At 34.6% G+C, this 23,082-nt stretch overlaps 1 protein-coding gene across 1 annotated transcript in view; it reads right to left on the reverse strand.

Annotated features, from left to right (window-relative positions):
• Nucleotides 1-366: 366 nt before the first annotated feature.
• LOC100373271 (ADP-ribose pyrophosphatase-like) overlaps nt 367-23,082 on the reverse strand; it is a 34,628-nt gene continuing 11,912 nt past the window's right edge. The window contains exons 2-7 of the mRNA XM_085491569.1: nt 18,112-18,351; nt 8,040-8,141; nt 6,355-6,441; nt 3,543-3,654; nt 2,489-2,632; nt 367-659 (exon numbers count right to left, since the gene is read on the reverse strand). Of these exons, the coding sequence (XP_085347695.1) occupies nt 429-659; nt 2,489-2,632; nt 3,543-3,654; nt 6,355-6,441; nt 8,040-8,141; nt 18,112-18,287 (852 nt within the window). The 5' untranslated portion in view covers nt 18,288-18,351 and the 3' untranslated portion in view covers nt 367-428. The remainder of the gene's footprint in view (nt 660-2,488; nt 2,633-3,542; nt 3,655-6,354; nt 6,442-8,039; nt 8,142-18,111; nt 18,352-23,082) is intronic.

Here is a 23,082-nt window from a genome sequence, read left to right on the forward strand (position 1 = left end):
TATGGGAATACAGTCTCCAACATTACAATACATGGGAATATTCTCAACATTACCATATATGGGAATACAGTCTCCAACATTACCATATATGGGAATACAGTCTCCAACATTACAATATATGGAAATATTCTCAACATTACCATATATGGGAATACAGTCTCCAACATTACAATATATAAGAATATTCTCAACATTACCATATATGGGAATACAGTCTCCAACATTACCATATATGGGAGTACAGTCTTCAACATTACCATATATGGGAATACAGTCTCCAACATTACCATATATGGAAATACAGTCTCCAACATTACCATATAAGAGAATACAGTCTCCAACAGCTTCTACATGCAAAACAAGCGCTTTACAGATTGGCAAATTTGCTTATAAATTTTTTTACAGTTACAAGAAGAACGCATAAACCATCACCAATGAGCTTTTAAGATTTCTGCTGTTTTAGATATGAATAGTTCATGACTAGCATAAAGGCTAATATTTCCACTAATATCAGCCCACTGGACATCTCCGGCATCATCACCAGCATGCAGTTTAAATTTCCCAACACTAGTTCCTTTTGCATCATGGAAATTTACTGCTACCGTTTCCATCCAGGCATTGTCGGTATTTCGAGGATCATCAACATATCCTCTGTATACCTGAAAAAAAAAAAGTGCAGAGTTTCTTCTTGTTAGAAATCCATGAAAAAAATGACAGAGGTTTGAATTAAATTAAAAATCATTTGTCCTGATCGTCAGTTTTTTTATTATCATGGTTTATTCCATGGAAAACTAATTAAAGGATAACAGAAGTGTGGTCACTAAAATGTTTTCAAGAAACAAAAATCAAGGGATGTGATGATTTCTTATGTGTAATTATTTTTTCATATCTAAATATTATTATTGATATAAATCCTGATATTGTCATAACGTTTAAAAAATTTAAATCTAATTTAGACTACATGATTCCAGTGTGATAATACATGTAGTTTAATTCTAAAAAGAAAATTCTAACTAACAATTGATTGCATATATGCTCACTAGCGATGTATTTGAATTTGATGCAAACAGCCTCAAACACAAACTGGAGGATTAAAGTTGAGTTTACAATTTAAGATTATCTAGAAACGTATGTATGAGCAGTCAAGACATGTGGTAGATATGGCTCTGGTAAATCTCCTATGTCTATAGAAAGTTTGACATAAGTTTCAGTTCCATATTTTTGCAACTAAAATGGCCACCAGTCAGCCACCTAGAATTGTATTGTGAAATGAAAGCATGTGTGTATATATGTGACATGGTGAATTATGTATTGTTGAACATGATTGGTACAGAATTGTTCACTTTGACCCAGCTGACGGTTGCTTTATTCCACAAAAAAGTGTTTGTTTTTTTTAAAAAATGATAGAAACAAATCAGTTTTATTGATGTAGTCCTTGTTTGTATTATAGATGTGAGATATACATGTATAACCTGATGTTTGAGTATGTGTGAAGTTTTATTAAACTTGATTGGTCCAGGCATGTACATGTATGAGATACAGCTCTGTGGAACTGCATTGATTTGTTTAAATAAGATGGCCGCCATTCAGCCATTTTTAATTTGATTGTGACAAAATTCATGTGTGTTTGTCTGATATGATGTCTGATATGTCTAATATGACGTCTGATATGATGTCTGATATGTCTAATATGATGTCTGATATGATGTCTGATATGATGTCTAATATGATGTCTGATATGTCTCATATGATGTCTGATATGATGTTTAATATGATGTCTAATATGATGTCTGATATGATGTCTGATATGATGTCTAATATGATGTCTGAGATGTCTGATATGATGTCTGATATGATGTCTGATATGATGACTGATATGATGTCTAATATGATGTCTGATATGATGTCTAATATGATGTCTGATATGATGTCTGATATGATGTCTAATATGATGTCTGATATGATGTCTGATATGATGTCTGATGTATGTGTGGAGTTTGAACTTGATCTGTCCAGTCATGTTGAATATATGAATCAGGGTCTGCATTCTTTTAAACGAAACAACAAGTTACCAATCAACAATTTAGAACCTGATCCAAAAAATAAAATAAAATGAAGTGCATCTAACTATCATTAAGTTCAACCGATGTACCAAGTTTGAACTGAATCTCTTCATGCACAACAGAGATCTAGATCTGGAATGGTGAAACTTCTGATACATTTTTGGCCTTAAAATGACTGCCATTAAGCTATCTTGAATCATGAAACAAATGCATGGCATATATCTGATATAATGTCTGATGTACATGTGAAGTTTAAACTGGATAGCTAAAGGCATGTTGAATATATAAATTTAGAACTGCATTCTTCAAAACAAAATGGCTGCCAGTTGGCCATCTTGAACCCGCTATTTTTTTCCTACCCAACATTGAATGTTGGAATAAATAAAAGTTTCTGTGAGATTTTGAATGGTTTGAATAATACTTACTTCTGTACCACACCTAAATAAGTTAGCTACAGCTTTTTCTATTGTATTCCTTTCTTCTTCTGGGGCTTCTAAGGAGTTCATTGCTTCCTCACCAAATTCCCGTTTTAGTGTGGCTGAAACTGTATCTCCAGCATCAACCATACCCTAAAATACAATAAAATAATCAACTCTCAACACAATAATTATACGCAATTAAATTTCGCAGACTGTTTTGTTTCATCATTACTCACATGTGTCATTCTAAGCCACTAGATTATTAATCTTATTAACTGAGCAGCGTCTGGATTTTAGTCACCATTACACCACTTTTTTACAATTCTATGTAACTAGAATTACTAGATCATAAAGTAATCAGGGTCTAGTTTTTATTCAACATTAGACATATTTTCATCATATTTTGTTTAACTAGATCATTAACCATATTACCGGTACTCAACCAGGATCTAGATTTCATTTAGCATTAGCCACATTTTCTACAATTCCATTAACATATTGTCTGGTAATGCCATTATATGTCTCAAACATCTTGGAATTCTCGTCGTCTCAACTTTTCTAAATACTGTTAACCAAATTTATGTAATATTATTACATGAATACCTACTGCTGTGAGTACTCGCATGACTGAAAGTACATTGTAAATGTAGATCTGCTCGTATACCATTATACGATATAGTGACACGTCAAGGATTGTCGGTAGCAAATTTCAAACCATAAAAAGAAACAGTCCAAGCAATTTCCTTCATGCATCACAACTATATAAGTAGGCATAGTGACCAGTCGATTGGCACTGAATACTTTTACTCATTCCAATAATAAAAATGACGATTAAAAATATTTTATCATTCTTATCATGAATGGCATATTTGACGTGAAATTTTGTGAGCTAATTTGGGCTTCCAAAATGAACTCTTTTTCCAGGACCAGGATCTTATAAAGTTCATTCATTAGCCACACATGCAATTAATGTAATTAAATAGTATCATTCATCCAACTTGCTTGAAAAAATCAGCTGTACAATTTGGATGAGGGACAATAAGTATATAATCCAACATACCCCTGGTATCGCCCAATCACCAGTGTCTTTCCTCTTAATTGCTACAAACTGAAGTATTTGTTTATTAGTTGTTTGGTTGCATATAACATCACCATTTGCATTCCTTTTCCACCTGACAAAAGAAGTAAACTCTGTAATCATACTGAAAATGTATTAACCTTTTCACCACCAGTTCCCGTTTTCATTTCAAATTCACGAATTTATAGTCTGCACTTTCCTTCAAAATATTGGGGACAAAAATAGCCAAATTTTTTGTGTTAAAATGAAAATTGATTCAAATTTTGTCTGTTGGCTCAAAAATCGTGGTTCCATTCCAGAAATATTGGTGAATATTTAAGAAACATTTGGGCGAGAAAGTCTGGTGGTAAAAAGGGTAACCCCTTTGAATGCTATAATTTTTCACGCCAAAAATTGGTTGAACATTGTTAGGTATTTTTTTCTTGTATTTCTTTGTTAATTTTGGACCCAATAGACATAACAGACAATTTCTACAGGTCTTTATACAACATTTTGAAAAAAAAATAAAAAAAATGTTCGTGGGTTTAATTTTCACTCAAAGGGTCAAAGAACTATATTTCCATGTGACGTATAAAATGTGTGTAAATACGATGTAGTGTGATAAAATCAACGCATAAATTAAAAGGCACTCAAATGAGGAATTCAATGGACATTGACATTGGAGACAAGGACATTGAAGTTCTTCTCAAAGCGACATGGGCAAAATTATGGAGGTGTGGCTCTTCAAATTCAGGGTGCTATTTATTATTATTTATCTTTATGTCAGACTGTCAAGCATTTGAAAGTCCATATAAAACTAGTATGAAACCACAGACAGTGGTAAATACAGAAAACTCTTTTTCACTTGAAATTTATTTTTGCTGAAGGGACGATACAATAAAAATATTATTATAGTGAATATACCTTTTTCTTTTTTTTTATATTTCATTCAAATCCTCAAAAATCAGTTAAAATAAATTCCATACAAAACACCCAAAGTCTTTTCAGTGAAAATAAAGTTTTTTGCAAACAAAGTTTCTTTTTACTGCTACTGTTACAAAATGGTTATAGAGTTTATTCACAAAATTTTTCATCTCTGTCCTTCAGTCTAACTACTTTTTTAAAAAAAAATCTTGACCAATGTTCAAGTAATCTTTATAAATTTGACATACAGTCAGTGCTATGGTATTCATAGTAAATTGATGAAAATGGTCAGGATTTTGATTTCATAACAGTGAAATATAGAGGTTTAATGGATCAGAGATGTACCTGTATACACTGACCAAAGACATAATCATCTTTGTTTTATCTCTACTATATAGTCAGAAATCAGGTTTATCTAATGTGTGTCTGTGATTACACAATAACAATTTTAAGTAGCATCATTTTTCGATATGGTATCCATAGCAACATCTGGAACTTTTGTTTACATGCAATTCAAACAATGCCCTTTAAAGCGGAAAGGTCGTCACCTGCACACGCACGGGAATTGAGTCACAAGTGATGATAACAAGGCACGCTAAAAACGCGAAGGCTCATGGGCAGACACCTGTTTGTAAACAATGACATGCTATAGCCATCTGACGCATGCACAGATGACGACTACCTCGCTTTAACCTAAAGTCAATTTTGTCAGCATTCACAAAATTAAATCCACAAAAATGTTTTAAATTTCTTTTCAAAATTTTGATCAAGATCTGCAACCAACAAGAAATTATGTCTATTCGATCCAAAATTAACAAACAAATTTGAAATAAATACATAAAAACTTGAAATGTGGCATTGAAATTATGGCGGAAAAAATTAAGTCATTCGAAGGATTAAAGTGTCTTAGCTTAGCAAAGAAAGACGCTTTTCCAGACATGGTCAAGGGCATGAATTCTGTGTTGTGTGTTTATATGTTTATAATACAGATGTAATTTTATATTAATTCCATCTAGGTGTTTATCATTACTGATGGACATGTACATGTACACATCCAAAGTAATTTCAGGTCATCATGACCATGAATAGATGTATGTTATCATATACCTCGTATTGCCCAGCCATGCAACGCTATAGGAAGTGCGCCCTCACATCATGTCTGGCCCAGCACGCCCGGCTTTCAACAATCACAATAAAAAACACGAAATTCTAAATTACGTTGCGTGTTTGAGGTCATGCCGTGGTAAAATTGTGATTACACCAATAAGATGCATGATAAAACCTTTATGGACTGATACGGCTTATGCTGCCCTCAGCTTTGACGCTTCCGCCGCATGACCTCAGACCACAAAACCTGTATCTAGTCCATATAGAATAATATACAATATAAATATTATATGTATTAACGTGTCGATGAAATCAGAGATTTGGCTTTGCATGTTCGTCTAGTTTCTGTCAGTTCGCACAATCTTTGGCATTGATTCCAGTGGGAAAACAGCATTTTTTTTAACAGGAAGTACCAGATCATTGTCGAAAACAAAGTTTACCCTTTCATGCTAGTCACAATGAGCATTTTATTCTTGAATACGCATCACTTTAGTTTAGACACCAAAAAGTACATCTTATAAATACTTGGCTCATATGGGCATGCAATAGAGCTAATATTTTTTTTTTAATATTTTGTTATTAGACGCATAAAATCCTTAGGAAAGGATAAAAAGGGTCTACAGATAGAAATTTAAAAACTATAATCTAAAAAGAAAAAAAAAAAACTATTCTAAAAATATAAAACAAATCAAAAACAAATATGGTAACTATGGTTACTATTTTTAGAACAGTCTGCACTATACTTTCTCAAAGTACATCACGTTTAACTTTATTGTTGCCTTACCGTGTTACAATTGGATCTGCAGCATGGTTTGGACCCCATTTACCTAAAAACCCTCTACCAATCATTCCTGTTCTACCACATGGATTCCTATAGAAATATGAAATGTACAATTGTCATTATTAGTCAAATACCAGTGAATGATTCATTACGGATGGGTGTTTCCATACATGGGAACTGGATAAGCTCAAAACTCAAAAGTTCTGCAACTCACACCCACTACAATTAAAAGCATGCAATGTACAAATCAGACAAACAAAAATACATATGTCCTATGTCCATTTTTAGGATACGACTTCAACAAAGACTATTATTATTATTATTACAAGTATCAAAGCAATCAGACTGATAGTTTTCAATGGTATGGTGTCAGTTATGAACAAATTTGAAACTGGCCAATCAGTTATACCCTTTAATAAGCATAAATAGATTACAAATACAGTATTGGTGGTTGTGAGACGGTCATTAGGTGATTTTTTCGCACACTTCGAGATGCATTAAAGGCGTGAAAGTTTGCCACAAAACTCAAGTGATTTATGATTTCAAAACGTTAGTCATTCAGGGGTACATTGAGAAATTATGCACATGACAATTTTATTTCACCATGTGCCAGATTAGGGGGGAATATATAATTTGGGGAAAATTAAATTGTGTAAATAAATGCTTTGTTTTTGATTTAAATCCTCCACAATACTATTCTTCAAAAAAAAAAAAATTGACATTTTATCATAATATTACATGTAATAACGTACCATCAGTCTGAGAGTTTATAATGTAAGAATTATTAAGGTCAGTGAGAAAACAGTCAAGATTGTAATCTTTATTTTATTGCACATAAACTTTTGATTTCCGCCATGATGTTTTCTCGCACAATTTAACCTGCAACACTGTCATTTGACCTGATAGGTCAAGTCTTGAGGGCATTCTGGTTACGAAACATGGAAGTGGTTTATCAAAAATCAGAGAATGGTCTGCATGATTTATGGAATAAAGTATTTACTGCCTTGTTGAAACATGGTTACCATGGTTTATACATTTGCTAGATATTCACAGTCAATATTCATGCTGTATTATACAAATTTGATTATCGGTATTCAGAAAATTCGAATAATGCTCAAAGATCAGGTTTTATGACTAGACAGTCAATATTGGAACATTTTTGAAAGGATGGGCACTTAGCCAAATGTGAACCCAAAAACTGAAATTCCCCAAAAGTGGGGAAAGACGCTTAGTCAAGCTTGGGACAACTATGGTATAATGGTGTATTATGGAATCTTCCATGTACACTTTTTAAGCATCTAATTTTAGAGAATTACTCATAGTATCATATTCCATCGAAAAATTACAACTTTAGGATTAAAAAACATTCAAACAAGCACATTTAAAACAGCAAAGTTTTATGTTTTTTTTTTTAATGGCTACCAATCGACCATCTTGAATAGACATGCTCTTGAGTAGACGCTAGTTTGTAAACATTGATATGCTATAGCCATGCACAGGTGATGATTTCCCTGCTTTAAGTTTTAATTTGATAGGGGAGGTATGTGTGAAATACAGGTGGATATGGACGGACAGATGTCAATCTACAAATCCTCTTTTTCAAACTGAACAATCCGTTTTGTGTCTGAGCAGAGACTAAAAAGAATGGAAGGTTTAAAATTTACTAAACTTAAAAAATTTGAATTTACCTTGGAAGTCCATCGATGACCTCATAAGGCTTTGGCATGTGACTCACTCTGTTAATATTTCCATCCCTCTCATTAAATTTTAAATTGTGGTCTGGTTTTCCCCTGTAATGAGAAATATGAATTTGATTTAATTACATAATTACACAAGCTATAACATATCCTTATTAACTGACTAACTTCTGGAATATATTCATCCATCTCAAATAAACTCAAAGAGAGCAACTACAAATCTATTAACTGCACATGTCTGCCAACGTGTAGGTATGGTGGTTTTGGCTGCTCCAGGAAATCCTTCCTTTACAACACTTTGGGCACTAATTGGTTAACTTTAGCATAGAAAAGATGTGGATACTGCCCAGGGATACATATAGTACAGTTCACAAGGGATGCCAACTGAAACCAGGGCAAGTGTGAAAGAAAAAGAAAAACTGAAAACGATGTCGGCGTCAACACCTTCAAGCTCACAGAGGTCGATTACGCAATACGTGGACAAATCAAAAGGTGAGAGTGAGGAAGAGTTCAAACGCTTTATGAAGGAGGCTATCCTCCGTCTCGATGCAAATCTCTACAAATTAGTAAATGAACAGAAACAAACAAGTGGAAGAGTTGATGATGTGGAAAAAGAATTCCAGGAACGGCAAACCAAGTTTGAACTTTTCGAGGAGAAAAATGAACAAGCTTTCTACGCCCTGAACAATAAGGTTACGCAACTTATTTCGAGAGTGAATGACCTTGAAAAACAAAACAAATTGTTGATGGCTGAAAACAATGAACTCAAAGAGAAGCAAAAAAAACAGGAGCGGTATTCGAGAAATTATAACTTGCGCTTTGGAGGAATCGCAAAAACTGACAACGAGAACTGCACGGAAATTGTCGAAAATCTACTGATTGGTGTTTTCAAGATGGCGCCCGGTGTTCCTCGTGTCGAAAATGCACATCGTGCTCGCAGTAAGAAAAATAAGAAAACACCAAACCATAAAATTGCTAAATTCTACAGCAGACCAATAAAAGAATCCGTGATTAGAAACGCAAGATCGGCGCTAAAGGAATCTCATGTTTACGTTACTCGCGATCTCATCAAAGAAGATTTTGAAGCAAAACAATCGTTCAAAGACGTAATGAAAACCGCGTATGAAGAAGGGAAGAAGCCGTCCTTCCGTGAAGGTAAATTATATATAGATGGATCGCTTTATAAACCCCCTGACATTATATAATTATTAGACTTTTGTTTTGCACCACTTCTCAATGTGGGTAGTTTTGTGCTACTTTGCTTTAGGTTATAGAATGTTTAAAGGTGAGCCGGGAAATTTATATTTATAAAAACAAAAACAAAAAGTTGTACGTGTGAGACCTGAAATTTAATTCTGAAAAAAGGGAAAAAAAGCTGCACATGTGAAACGTGGATTTTTTTTATTTTTATTTTTTATTAAATATATATAAAAAAAAAAAAAAGGGAAATTCCATAGCGGCCTTTACCACTCATGTTCCGCACCTGTTAGTAGGTGTGCATTGTCACCCATTGTCACCGTGTATTATTTAGGTTACATAAGAGTGAAAGGGTGCTGTGTGTGGTATTGGAAATTGCTTCCCTGTACACGTGCACTTTGTTTAATTACGTTGGGGTGCAACTTATTCTTTTTTCTGATAAACATGGCATTTATTGACTGTTTTTTACCTTTAAAATAGCATATTGTGAATCGTAAATATTTACATTTTTTTTTTTGTTGGATTTTTTGGAGCAGCATCTTTTGTTTACTGTTATCCAGGTATTTTTTCTTTTTTTGAACTTGAGCTTTTATGTTTGCGTGTTTTATACGTTTTGTGTTTGTAGTACATGTATTCATTAAATGTTATTAGTTTAAATGTAAGGGGATTAAGAGATGCACAGAAGCGTAAGGCTATTTTTCATTTTTGTAGGAGGCAGAAAGCTGATATAATTTTACTGCAAGAAATCCACAGTAGTTCAGAGGATGAACACAAATGGAAGGTTGACTGGGGAGGGGACATTTTCTTTTCGCATGGAACTCGGGCAAGCTGTGGGACAGCAATTTTATTACACAAAAATACAACTATAAAACACTCTAAAATTGTCAAAGATGCATCTGGTAGATTTATTTTTCTGGAAATAGATATTGATAGCTTTAAGGCAGTGATTGCAAATATATATGTCCCGAATAGAGAAGAAGAACAGATTCGTTTTTTAAAAGTTGTTAAGACATCAATTAATTGTAATTTTAATTACAGTATATTGATTATGGGAGGTGATTTTAATATACCAATAAATCCAGTAATGGATAAACGAGGTGAAAATATTGATCCAAGATCAACTTTCAGAAAGGAAATGTTATCTTTTATGAAATGTTATAATCTTATTGATATTTATAAAGAACTCAATCCTAATACATATAGGTTTACATGGAGAAGGGGAAATGCTGCAACGCGTTTGGATTACTTTTTGATTTCTAAACATCTGAATAATCAGGTAAAACTTTGTGATATTCGTCCTTGTACAAAATCAGACCATAATGCAATTGTGATTTTGATTTCTGTTGGAGGTGGTTCCCGTGGAGGCCCTGGTTTTTGGAAATTCAACTGTAGTCTGTTAGAGGACAATACTTATACGGAAAGTATTAATAAAACCATTGACAATATTCTGCGTGATACTTTATACCTTGACCACCAAACTCGTTTTGAATTCTTGAAGTACAAGATTCGTCAGGCTACTGTTGAATTCTCAAGAAGGGATAGAGAAATTGAATTGGAAAAAGAGTTGTATAATTTAGAAGAAGAAATCGATGACAATTTGGATAAGGATGTTTTGATGCAGTATGAAGCTTTAAAAAAAGAACTTGATAACATTATTGATCACAAGATTCAGGGCTCTGCTATCCATTCACGCATATAATGGTATCAGGAGGGTGAAAAATCTACCAAATATTTTTTGAACTTGAAAAAACGTAATTTTAAAAAGAAAACTGTAACCAAATTGATGGTCGATCATAACGAAATTACTGGTGAACGGGACATTCTTATGCAAATCAGAAATTATTACAGGTATACTGCGTTATATGCATCGACCTCTCCAAATTTGAATTCAAATGATAAATATGGGTTCTTTAATAATAATAATATCCCACATGTTGACCCACAAAAAATAAACAAATGTGAAAGTATTTTCTGCCTTAAAAAAATCCCCAAAAAATAAATCACCTGGCAGTGACGGGCTACCCCCTGAATTTGATTTATTTTTCTGGGAAAAAATTGGGGATGCATTGGTGGCCTCACTAAATTACAGTTTCAATCATGGTGTCATGTCTACCACACAAAAACAAGCTGTTATAACTTTATTGCCAAAACCTGATAAAGCATTGACTGATTTGCATAATTGGAGACCAGTATCGCTGCTCAATGCAGATTACAAAATTGCAAGTAGATGCATGGCTAAACGGCTTGAAAATATTTTACCCTCCATTATTCATGAAAACCAGTCTGCTTTTATACCAGGTAGAAAAATTGTTGACAATATCAGACTTATTACAGATATTATTGATTACTGTGAAAATAGTGGTCAACCGGGAGCACTTTTATTTGTTGACTTTACAAAAGCTTTTGATAACCTAGAATGGGATTTCTTGCATAAAGCTGTCGACTTGTTCAATTTGGGCGATTCTTTTAAGAAATGGGTTTTTGTATTTTATAACAACATTGAAAGCTGTGTACTTAATAATGGGCATTCGTCAGGCTGGTTCAAGTTATATCGGGGCATCCGACAGGGCTGTCCGTTGTCCACAGCTCTCTTTGTAATTGCCATAGAGTTGTTGGCTATTGTCATTCGATCATGTGACCAAATAGATGGTATTATGTTGCCATATGAGCATGAACAAAAAATATCTGGCTTTGCAGATGATACAACCCTTTGCATGAGAAACCAAAATTCTGTTCGTACTGCTCTATCCATTCTAAAACAGTTTCATGATTTTTCTGGTCTAGAAATAAATATGGGTAAAACAGAACTACCGGTACTTGTGTTGGGTAAACTTAAACATAATTGGCAAAAGATTGATATAATAGCCCCCACCCAAAAACCAATCCGTTACTTGGGAATTTATATAGGTCACGATGTTAAGAAAAATTTAGAGCTTAACTTCCACCAAAAAATTGAAAAAATGAATATAAAACTAGGCATATGGAAGTCACGTGACTTGACTATTGGTGGGAGAGTTACACTTGCAAAGGTTTTTGGGGCTACTAATCTGCTCTTTGTAATGAACTCCATTTCTATCCCGCCAAAATATGCGTCCGAAGCCCGGGCTAGGTTATTTGATTTTCTGTGGAACGGGAAAAGACACCATATAAAAAACAACACTTTAATTGGGGATATTGATTATGGTGGTTTGCGCATGACTGATTTGGAGTTGTTAAACAAAGCATTCAAATTAGCTTGGGCTATAAGGATAATGGAAACAAATGCATCATGGGGAGTTATTCCAAGGAGCTATTTTAGTAGATATGGGGGCTTGAAATTTTTATTGAGCTGTAATTATGATCCTGACAAAATGCATTTTTCTTTACCAGCTTTTTATTCTGACATTTTAAGTTTTTGGTATGAACTATTCTGTCACGGCCCACCCATTAATTCAAATGAGGTCAAATCAGAAATACTGTGGAATAATAGATACATTTTAATTGATGGAAAAACAGTGTGTTATTTACACTGGCTAAATAATGGGGTAAAGTGCATACAACATTTATTAAATACAGATGGTACTTTTATGTCATATGAACAATTTATAGAGAAAAACACAATTAAGACAGATTTTGTAACTTTCAATGGTATTCTGCACGCAATTCCAGTTTATTGGAAGTCCAAATTAGTTGCTGGAAATATCAATGCGAATTTAGCTAAAAAAATAAATGATACAGTTGTTGGTGGTAAAACAAGAGATTTTTATAAGTTATTAGTTGAAAAACGTTTTGAAACGCCAACATCCATGTCTAAATATGAAGGAACTGTATAAACTATTGGGGGGCTATAGGGGGGCTATAGGGGGGCTAGGAAGTGATGATATAGTTCTAAGTTGTGAACGTATTCTCTTTGGATTTCCCCAAAAATGTATACTATTAAACCATCTTATTTTAATAGGTAAATATGTTTTATATATCTGCTGCTTTACAAATGTAACGCCTTCTCTTGATTATTTTATAAAGATTGTCAAAGAAAAGAAATCTATTGAAAAAAATGTCTTGAACGAAACAAAGTACGTTTTAAAATGGGTTGCGTTGGCACCGTTGTTGAAATGATCATCCCCTGTACTAAACTTTTTTGTAATGTTTTGTATGTCGTGTCTGAGACGTTTTTACTGTTATGTGAACATTATTAGAAAATAAAATTTTATTTGAAAAAAAAAAAAAAAAAAAAAAAAAAAAAAATCTATTAATTCGCAGAAATAAAAATAATTGTTTTTTTTCAATGGCATGAAAAACAGCATACAAATAGGGATTATTTTTATTTATTTTTTTGGACAAACTGGAAAATACTTTTTGGTTGATATGGTAGCATATCATAAATAGTGATTCATTTGGATAAAAACTTGATTTGATCTTGCACCAGCAGGCTGAACAACAAGGTGAGCAGAGCTTTGTAGAGAGTATGCAAATCTGCCAAAAAATAATGTTTTGTATGGAATTGTTATGATCAATATGCATTGTATTAATTAAAAGCATTATTATTTTGTTATGTGCTTGTAGTTATGTTTATTTAATGACTAAAATATTTTAGTTTGCATATTAAATTGTTACTGGATAAGTATGCGCCATGGCTACCATGCATCTCCAAGACAGAATGGTTTACAAAACTGTCTAAAATAAAAACTAACTTGCCTAACATGTATAACCTGCCTATAAACTTGTATACCCTGCTATCATCTCCAAGACAGAATGGTTTACAAAACTGCCTAAAATAAAAACTAACTTGCCTAACATGTATAACCTGCCTAACTTGTGTACCCTGCTATCATCTCCAAGACAGAATGGTTTACAAAACTGTCTAAAATAAAAACTAACTTGCCTAACATGTGTATAACCTGCCTAACTTGTGTACCCTGCTATCATCTCCAAGACAGAATGGTTTACAAAACTGTCTAAAATAAAAACTAACTTGCCTAACATGTGTATAACCTGCCTAACTTGTGTAACCTGCTATCATCTCCAAGACAGAATGGTTTACAAAACTGTCTAAAATAAAAACTAACTTGCCTAACATGTATAACCTGCCTAACTTGTGTAACCTGCTACCATCTCCAAGACAGAATGGTTTACAAAACTGTCTAAAATAAAAACTAACTTGCCTAACATGTATAACCTGCCTAACTTGTATACCCTGCTACCATCTCCAAGACAGAATGGTTTACAAAACTGTCTAAAATAAAACCTAACTTGCCTAACATGTATAACCTACCTAACTTGTGTAACCTGCTACCATCTCCAAGACAGAATGGTTTACAAAACTGCCTAAAAGAAAAACTAACTTGCCTAACATGTTTAACCTACCTAACTTGTGTAACCTGCTACCATCTCCAAGACAGAATGGTTTACAAAACTGTCTAAAATAAAAACTAACTTGCCTAACATGTATAACCTGCCTAACTTGTGTAACCTGCTACCATCTCCAAGACAGAATGGTTTACAAAACTGTCTAAAATAAAAACTAACTTGCCTAACATGTATAACCTGCCTAACTTGTATACCCTGCTACCATCTCCAAGACAGAATGGTTTACAAAACTGTCTAAAATAAAACCTAACTTGCCTAACATGTATAACCTACCTAACTTGTGTAACCTGCTACCATCTCCAAGACAGAATGGTTTACAAAACTGCCTAAAAGAAAAACTAACTTGCCTAACATGTTTAACCTACCTAACTTGTGTAACCTGCTACCATCTCCAAGACAGAATGGTTTACAAAACTGTCTAAAATAAAAACTAACTTGCCTAACATGTATAACCTGCCTAACTTGTGTAACCTGCTACCATCTCCAAGATAGAATGGTTTACAAAACTGCCTAAAATAAAAACTAACTTGCCTAACATGTATAACCTGCCTAACTTGTGTAACCTGCTACCATCTCCAAGACAGAATGGTTTACAAAACTGTCTAAAATAAAAACTAACTTGCCTAACATGTATAACCTACCTAACTTGTATACCCTGCTACCATCTCCAAGACAGAATGGTTTTCAAAACTGCCTAAAATAAAAACTAACTTGCCTAACATGTATAACCTGCCTAACTTGTATACCCTGCTACCATCTCCAAGACAGAATGGTTTTCAAAACTGTCTAAAATAAAAACTAACTTGCCTAACATGTATAACTTGCCTAACTTGTATACCCTGCTACCATCTCCAAGACAGAATGGTTTACAAAACTGTCTAAAATAAAAACTAACTTGCCTAACATGTATAACCTGCCTAACTTGTGTAACCTGCTATCATCTCCAAGACAGAATGGTTTACAAAACTGCCTAAAACAAGTCATTGTCAATGACACGTCCCCGTTCCGTTCATATTTGAGTGACATATACATTCAAAGCAGATCATGACCGAAATGCACCTGCATATGTACAACACATTGTGCTAAATCTGAACAAAATCCATCCATGCATGACTGAGATCCGGTTCTGGAATTGTGAAAATACGTGATTTTGATGCATTTTCGGCCTTAAAATGGCCATCATTCCGCTATTGTTAAGCAGATCATGAAACAAATGCACATATCTAATTGTGACATGATGTACCATGTGTGTGTGAAGTTTGAACTTGATCAATCCAGACATGTCTTGGATACGGATCCAGAACTGAATTCTTTAACAAAATGGCCGCCAGTCGGCCATTTCGAACTTGATCCGAAAAAAAAGACGTGCATCAAGGTCCTATTATGTTTAATGTATGTACCAAATTTGAACAAAATCCATCCATGCATAACTGAGATACGGGTCCGGAATGGTGAAAATGTGCGATTTCAATGCATTTTCGGCCTTAAAGCGGCCCCCATTTGGCTATCGTTAATGAGATCATGAAACAAATGCACATACATATTTGTGACATGATGTACCTTGTGTGTGTGAAGTTTGAACTTGATCAATCCAGACATGTCTCGGATACGGATCCAGAACTGAATTCTTTAAAACAAAATGGCCGCCAGTCGGCTATTTCGAACTTGATCCGAAAAAAAAAATGACGTGCATCAAGGTCCTATTATGTTTAATGTATGTACCAAATTTGAATGAAATCCGTCCATGCATAACTGAGATCTGGGTCCGGAATGGTGAAAATGTGCGATTTCAATGCATTTTCGGCCTTAAAGCGGCCCCCATTTGGCTATCGTTAATGAGATCATGAAACAAATGCACATACATATTTGTGACATGATGTACCTTGTGTGTGTGAAGTTTGAACTTGATCAATCCAGACATGTCTCAGATACGGATCCAGAACTGAATTCTTTAAAACAAAATGGCCGCCAGTCGGCTATTTCGAACTTGATCCGAAAAAAAAAATGACGTGCATCAAGGTCCTATTATGTTTAATGTATGTACCAAATTTAAATGAAATCCGTCCATGCATAACTGAGATCCGGGTCCGGAATGGTGAAAATGTGCGATTTCAATGCATTTTCGGCCTTAAAGTGGCCGTTATTTGGCTATCGTTAATGAGATCATGAAACAAATGCACATACATATTTGTGACATGATGTACCTTGTGTGTGTGAAGTTTGAACTCGATCAATCCAAGCATGTCTCAGATACGGATCCAGAACTGAATTCTTTAAAACAAAATGGCCGCCAGTCGGCCATTTCGAACCCGATCCAAAAAAAAAAATGACGTGCATCAAGGTCCTATTATGTTTAATGTATGTACCAAATTTGAACAAAATCCGTCCATGCATAACTGAGATCCAGGTCCGGAATGGTGAAAATGTGTGATTTTGATGCATTTTCGGCCTTAAAATGGCCGCTATTCGGCTATCGTTAATCGGATCATGAAAAAAATGCATGTGCATATGTCCCATATAATGTGTGATGTATGAGTGAAGTTTGAACTTAATCGGTCCATGCATGTTCGAGATACAGGTGATCACGGACGCACGGACGCACGGACGCACACAGGGCAAAACATAAGTCCCCGTTTTCGGACTGCGTCCGAACGGGGACTAATAAAAACTAATTTGCCTAACATGTATAACCTACCTAACTTGTATACCCTGCTATCATCTCCAAGACAGAATGGTTTACAAAACTGTCTAAAATAAAAACTAACTTGCCTAACATGTATAACTTGCCTAACTTGTGTAACCTGCTACCATCTCCAAGACAGAATGGTTTACAAAACTGTCTAAAATAAAAACTAACTTGCCTAACATGTATAACTTGCCTAACTTGTGTAACCTGCTACCATCTCCAAGACAGAATGGTTTACAAAACTGCCTAAAATAAAAACTAACTTGCCTAACATGTATAACCTGCCTAACTTGTGTAACCTGCTACCATCTCCAAGACAGAATGGTTTACAAAACTGCCTAAAATAAAAACTAACTTGCCTAACATGTATAACCTGCCTAACTTGTGTAACCTGCTACCATCTCCAAGACAGAATGGTTTACAAAACTGCCTAAAATAAAAACTAACTTGCCTAACATGTATAACCTGCCTAACTTGTATACCCTGCTACCATCTCCAAGACAGAATGGTTTACAAAACTGTCTAAAATAAAAACTAACTTGCCTAACATGCATAACCTGCAATCTATTTGCTTAATGAGTTTGCACGTTTGATCCAGGTATTTTTAAGCTAGTGAAGATTCCCATGGAAAAAGTACAAAGCATCCTAGGTCCTAACATGTCAGTGTAATATGCAACATAGTCATCTACTAGCCAGAGCTAAACAAATTGTTTTTTTTTTTATAATAATCCTTATTAACTGACCAGGATCTGAATTTCATTGCATAACCTCAAATAATAAAAACACCCAAAGACTGACAATGTTTTGTTAGTTATCTACAGACATGCAACTTACATTATATCTGGATCTGCCCATACTGGATGCTCTGCAACAATTGGTGCTGTATAATTCGTTGGGGAATAGTCGGTCCACTCACAATCCCAGCTCACCTTATCATCTGGTACATAAGCCCTTTCTATCCCACCAGAACCTGGGTAAACTTTTTCTCTGGATTTGACATGCAATGACATAGTTGAAGATATTCTGCCAATTCTGGTAATCTGACCAACCAAGGCTACACCGAACAGTAGAGATCTGAAAAATTGAGGATAAGCCATTTTTAAGATAGTGTCATGTGCAGTCAGTGTCATGTGCAGTCTAAGGAATTGTGGGTATTTTTCTGAGCAAAAATTTGTAGCTGTGAATATTTCGCTGGTGTCCTTAAGATCGAGGCTTGTCACATGTTTGATAATGTTCACAGTAAATGTTCTACCAATTTGGCCAAGTTTCTGGCCAATGGAGTCAGTTCATTCAGGTTTCATTGAAATCGTGTGTGATTTTGCATTGTTTTTTCATATAAAAAATAAATTTAGGATAGGCAATACATTTTAGGATGGGCATTGGAATCACACATATTCATTTGTTATTCAGCCTGATACCAAGTCACAATGACTTTTTCCAAATTCTGTGAATTTCCATCATCATTAAATCAGATTGCGAAAATGAAAAAGGCAAGGGCAGCCGATAGCCAGCTGGAAATTGAAACAGAGGGGGTTGTCACCTGTGCATACCGTGGAACTAAGTCCTAAGCAATGATAACAACACAGAGGAGGGCAAGGGGGGATATAGCTGGAACAGGTTTCAGGAAATATAAATGACATTTTACGTTTTTACAGGAAATAATTTGAAAGTTTTATTTACAGTAAAATAATAGTTTTTTACACTTTATAGATAAAGCAAATTTCTAATTACATTTTTATAATATATTTGATAATTTGTTTTTAAGAATCATAATTGGAAATTGCGTATGAATTACGACATTTAATGTGGAAAATGCTTTATATGCTTACAAAAAGTAAGATATTTGTACAAATTACGGACGAATAAAATAGCTGATTACATTTTACACCTTGCCCATGTCTACAAATTTATGTTTTTTATTTATTTAAATTACATTATTATGAAAATAAAAGCAATTGATTACCACTTACAAAACAAACCTTGCCGACCCTCAACACACAATAAAGATGCAAAGGGGTATGGGTAGATGTCGTTTGTAAAAAAACAACATTCGGAACCAGTCACTGTTAGCATAGTGGTTGTCTCAGCAGACTCATGACCGGTAGACCGAAGATTAAATCCCACCTTAACACCTAATAAAGGGCAAACCCCTACCCTGGGGGAGTGTGTCACAGGCTCAATGGGAAGGCCGAGATTCATTCACTAACAGATGCACCTTTAGGGAAACCTTGGTTAAGGTCTGCAGGTGCTTGTGTTCGACCGAGCTTTGATGACGCCAGGATAGCGCATTAAATTGCCATTTGATAGAGAGATGGCCACACAGCCTTGTCATGTAGTCCCAAACATGAATATGGCTTCTGTGGCAAAAATGTACTATGTGTCAGCACTAGCACTTGCAATTGCACATACAAAAAAAATCAGGAAAGACAACAGTGACATTCAACTGTTGCCTGGCACAAAAACATTTTCTAAAAAAAGACAAAACAAAAAACATCAACATTCAATGGCAGTCTGTCGCATAAACATGCACATGTGATGACTCCCCAAAAGTGGATTAAACAAGATTAGATAACATGCACTGCAAGAGATTAGACTCGACATCATGTGACTAACATTGGTGTCAAGTTGTTTTTTATAGTATCCTTGTGTAATTTTAACTGTGAATACTAAATGTTTATGATTTTTTGAAACCAACCTTTTTTTGTCATGGTTACAATATTTTACTAAAACTAGAAATTACATTACTATAGAAACAGATTGTGTGAAACAGATCAATGTGGACAGTGAGTGCAGACGATAATGACGATGTGAACTGTTGTATCTTTGACTTTGCTATGGTTTCTTGTACTTTTATTCATTGAGTTAGGCTTACATAATCATGTGTCATGACCATGACCTTATTAGCTAATCACATTACGCCAGGTACATGTATGTTGTCATGAGCTGATCACGTGTTACGCAATAAAAAGTGGCACTTCACCGCTAACCTACAACCCGTTAACTTGTGTGTGTCTCCCTCTTTATTCTGATACGTGAATTTTCACGTAATTAAGTTTACATTGTAGCAACGAGCTACAAAATGAACGAAACTGTGTTTAATACCTCATTGTGGCTTTTGCGGTTATTTGAATCACAAAGATTTCCTAAACAAAGTCATAGTAATTCAATGCCACCAAAGTTACAAATGCGTTCTAGTTTTTGTTAACTTATTGTTCATCTGGATCAAATGGCTTGAATAAATAATCCCATTATACAATTCTTAGAGACGTCAATTGAAACAGACACTGTTCATTTCATTCATTTCCATAGTTAAACACCAGTTTGTCAGACCATGGGAAACTCATATGGTAAGAAGTCATCGCAAAATACACAGTCAAATAAATTATCGTCATCATATGCTGCCATGCATGGTTATGAAAACAAAGTTTCTTAAGTAATTTTTCGTAGCACAAAAAAGGTATCTGTGAATTATGAATACCAATCATCAGCTTTCATTAAAATTTGAATATTTAAAATCGATTGGCTCAGAAACTCAACATTGTCCATGCTCATAACAATGCCTTCACAAGACAAATAGCAGCTGCAACCGCCAACATTTTCAAAATAAAGCATCTATGGATATGTCAACTTAAAATTAGACATCTATTAATATTTATAAAACATTAACTATTGACATTTCGAATTTTACATCTCAAATGAGAGGTTTCTAATGACCAATAGAATAATATTGCAGGGGTTTTCTTGAAAAAAACTGCAAGAGGGAGCACTGCAATTCAGTGGCGCCACCAAGTGGGAGAGATAGGGTTCTCCCCACCAGGGTATGGAGTTTTTGATAATTCTAAGTTAAAATGGAGCATTCTATGGCTTCCTTGGGGCCAAAATTACTATCAGACAGATCACAGTTGAAGACTGTGTCCACATGTGATCCTTGGTCAATCAGAATTTTATGGTTGCCAAAGGATCTGCTCCCCAGGGTAAGGAGGTGCATGGCCATGGCATGAAGGCACTGCACCCCTGTTCCCTTGTTTAACAAAACCCCTGATATTGGAACCTGGGCTTACACCTTTACACACTGTATTCATACTTTGATTTTGGTGTAATGTAGCTACAGTCGTTGCACCGCATCATGTTTGATATGGGACACATGCAACAATCGCAACACGTATAAAATACATTGTTTGTTTACATGAAGTTCGAACACACACTGCACGATGGCTGTAACTTTTTTAATTATTTGTAAATTTTCCCAGATAAACATTACTCCCCTCTCCCAGAATACCCCCCCCCCCCCGGGAAATTTTCAAAAATGGCCAGTAAATTGCTCCCTTGTGTTCGTACTGGCGCATATGCAAACTTTTCACTACTGTCCCTTGTGATTAGAAATAAAAATGGACAACAAATGATGTCTTTCTAGCAATATACTTTACATGTTTGTTTGCCAGGCTGCAAGATCTAATCAAATAGCTAACCAATCACTACCAGAGTCGACCTGGCTGAGAAACTTTCCAGCCAATCAGTAGATTGGTGATCTTGATTTGCGTGCCGCCGTGTGGTTGACTGCATCAATCAAGTTTCTCTAGTGTGGCCTTCATGGTTGGCGGAAAGCAAAAATACCGTATAATCTCTTAAACAGGCATTACTCTAATTTAGGCATCACGGAGGGCTGAAATGACTTAAGTTGGTTTTAAAAAAGGCGTCACAAAATGTGGACAAATTACAGTCAATCAAATCAAAGAAAGCTTAGAAAGAACTCCTGTGTGCTGAGAGTATTGGAGACACATTACAAATTAATTCAAAATGATATTGATGGAAAAGCTTATACAAATAAGGTAACTAATATGAACAGATTAAAGTTTAAAACTAATAAGGTTTGCACATAAGTACAACAGCCATGGAACAGCAAAAAATTTACTAATTATGCAAATTAGGTAATTAATATGCACAATTATTTACCCCAAAATTAATCAGGTCTCTGCATAGTTCTGGAAGATCTATGTCGCAAGTCTCATTGAAATGTGATGATTAGTACATGTACTTGAGATATCAGGTGAAAAGCTGAAAATTAACTAATTATGCTAATAAGGTGATTAATATGCACGAATATTTACCCCAAAACTAATTAGGTTTCTACACAGTCCTCAAGTAACTATGTACCAGGTTTCATTGTAACGTGATCATCACTACTTGAAATCGAAAAAGCTGAAAATTAATTAATTATGCAAATTAGGTATTTAATATGTACTGATATATGTACCAAGTTTTATTGAAATGTTATGATTAGTACTTGAGATATCAATGGAAAAGACGAAAATTGACTAATCATTATGCAAATTAGGTAATTAATCTAAACAGATTTTTACCCAAAACTAATCAAATCTGCGCATTAGTTCAGAGCATCCATGTGCTAAGTTTCAGCAAAATCCAATAAGTGGTTCTTCAAATATCAGTGGAACAGTCATGGAACAGCTTAAAATCAGTTAATTATAATGCAAATTAGGTAATTAATATTCATGGATTTTTACCCAAAACTAATCAAATCTTTGCAATAGTTCAGAGCATCCATGTGCCAAGTTTCATCAAAATCCAATGAGTGGTTCTTCAGATATCAGTGGAAAAGTCATGGAACAGCTAAAAATCAGCAAATTATTATGCAAATTAGGTAATTAATATTCATGGATTTTTACAAAAACCTGATTAACTCTGCGCATTATCCCGGAGCATTTATGTACCAAGTTTCATCAAAATTTGATTAGTTGTTCTTGAGATAATGGTGGAACAAAACAAAGTGACATACATACATACATA

Source organism: Saccoglossus kowalevskii, chromosome 16, assembly GCF_978046115.1.
Source record: "Saccoglossus kowalevskii chromosome 16, keSacKowa6.1, whole genome shotgun sequence".
NCBI lineage: Eukaryota > Metazoa > Hemichordata > Enteropneusta > Harrimaniidae > Saccoglossus > Saccoglossus kowalevskii.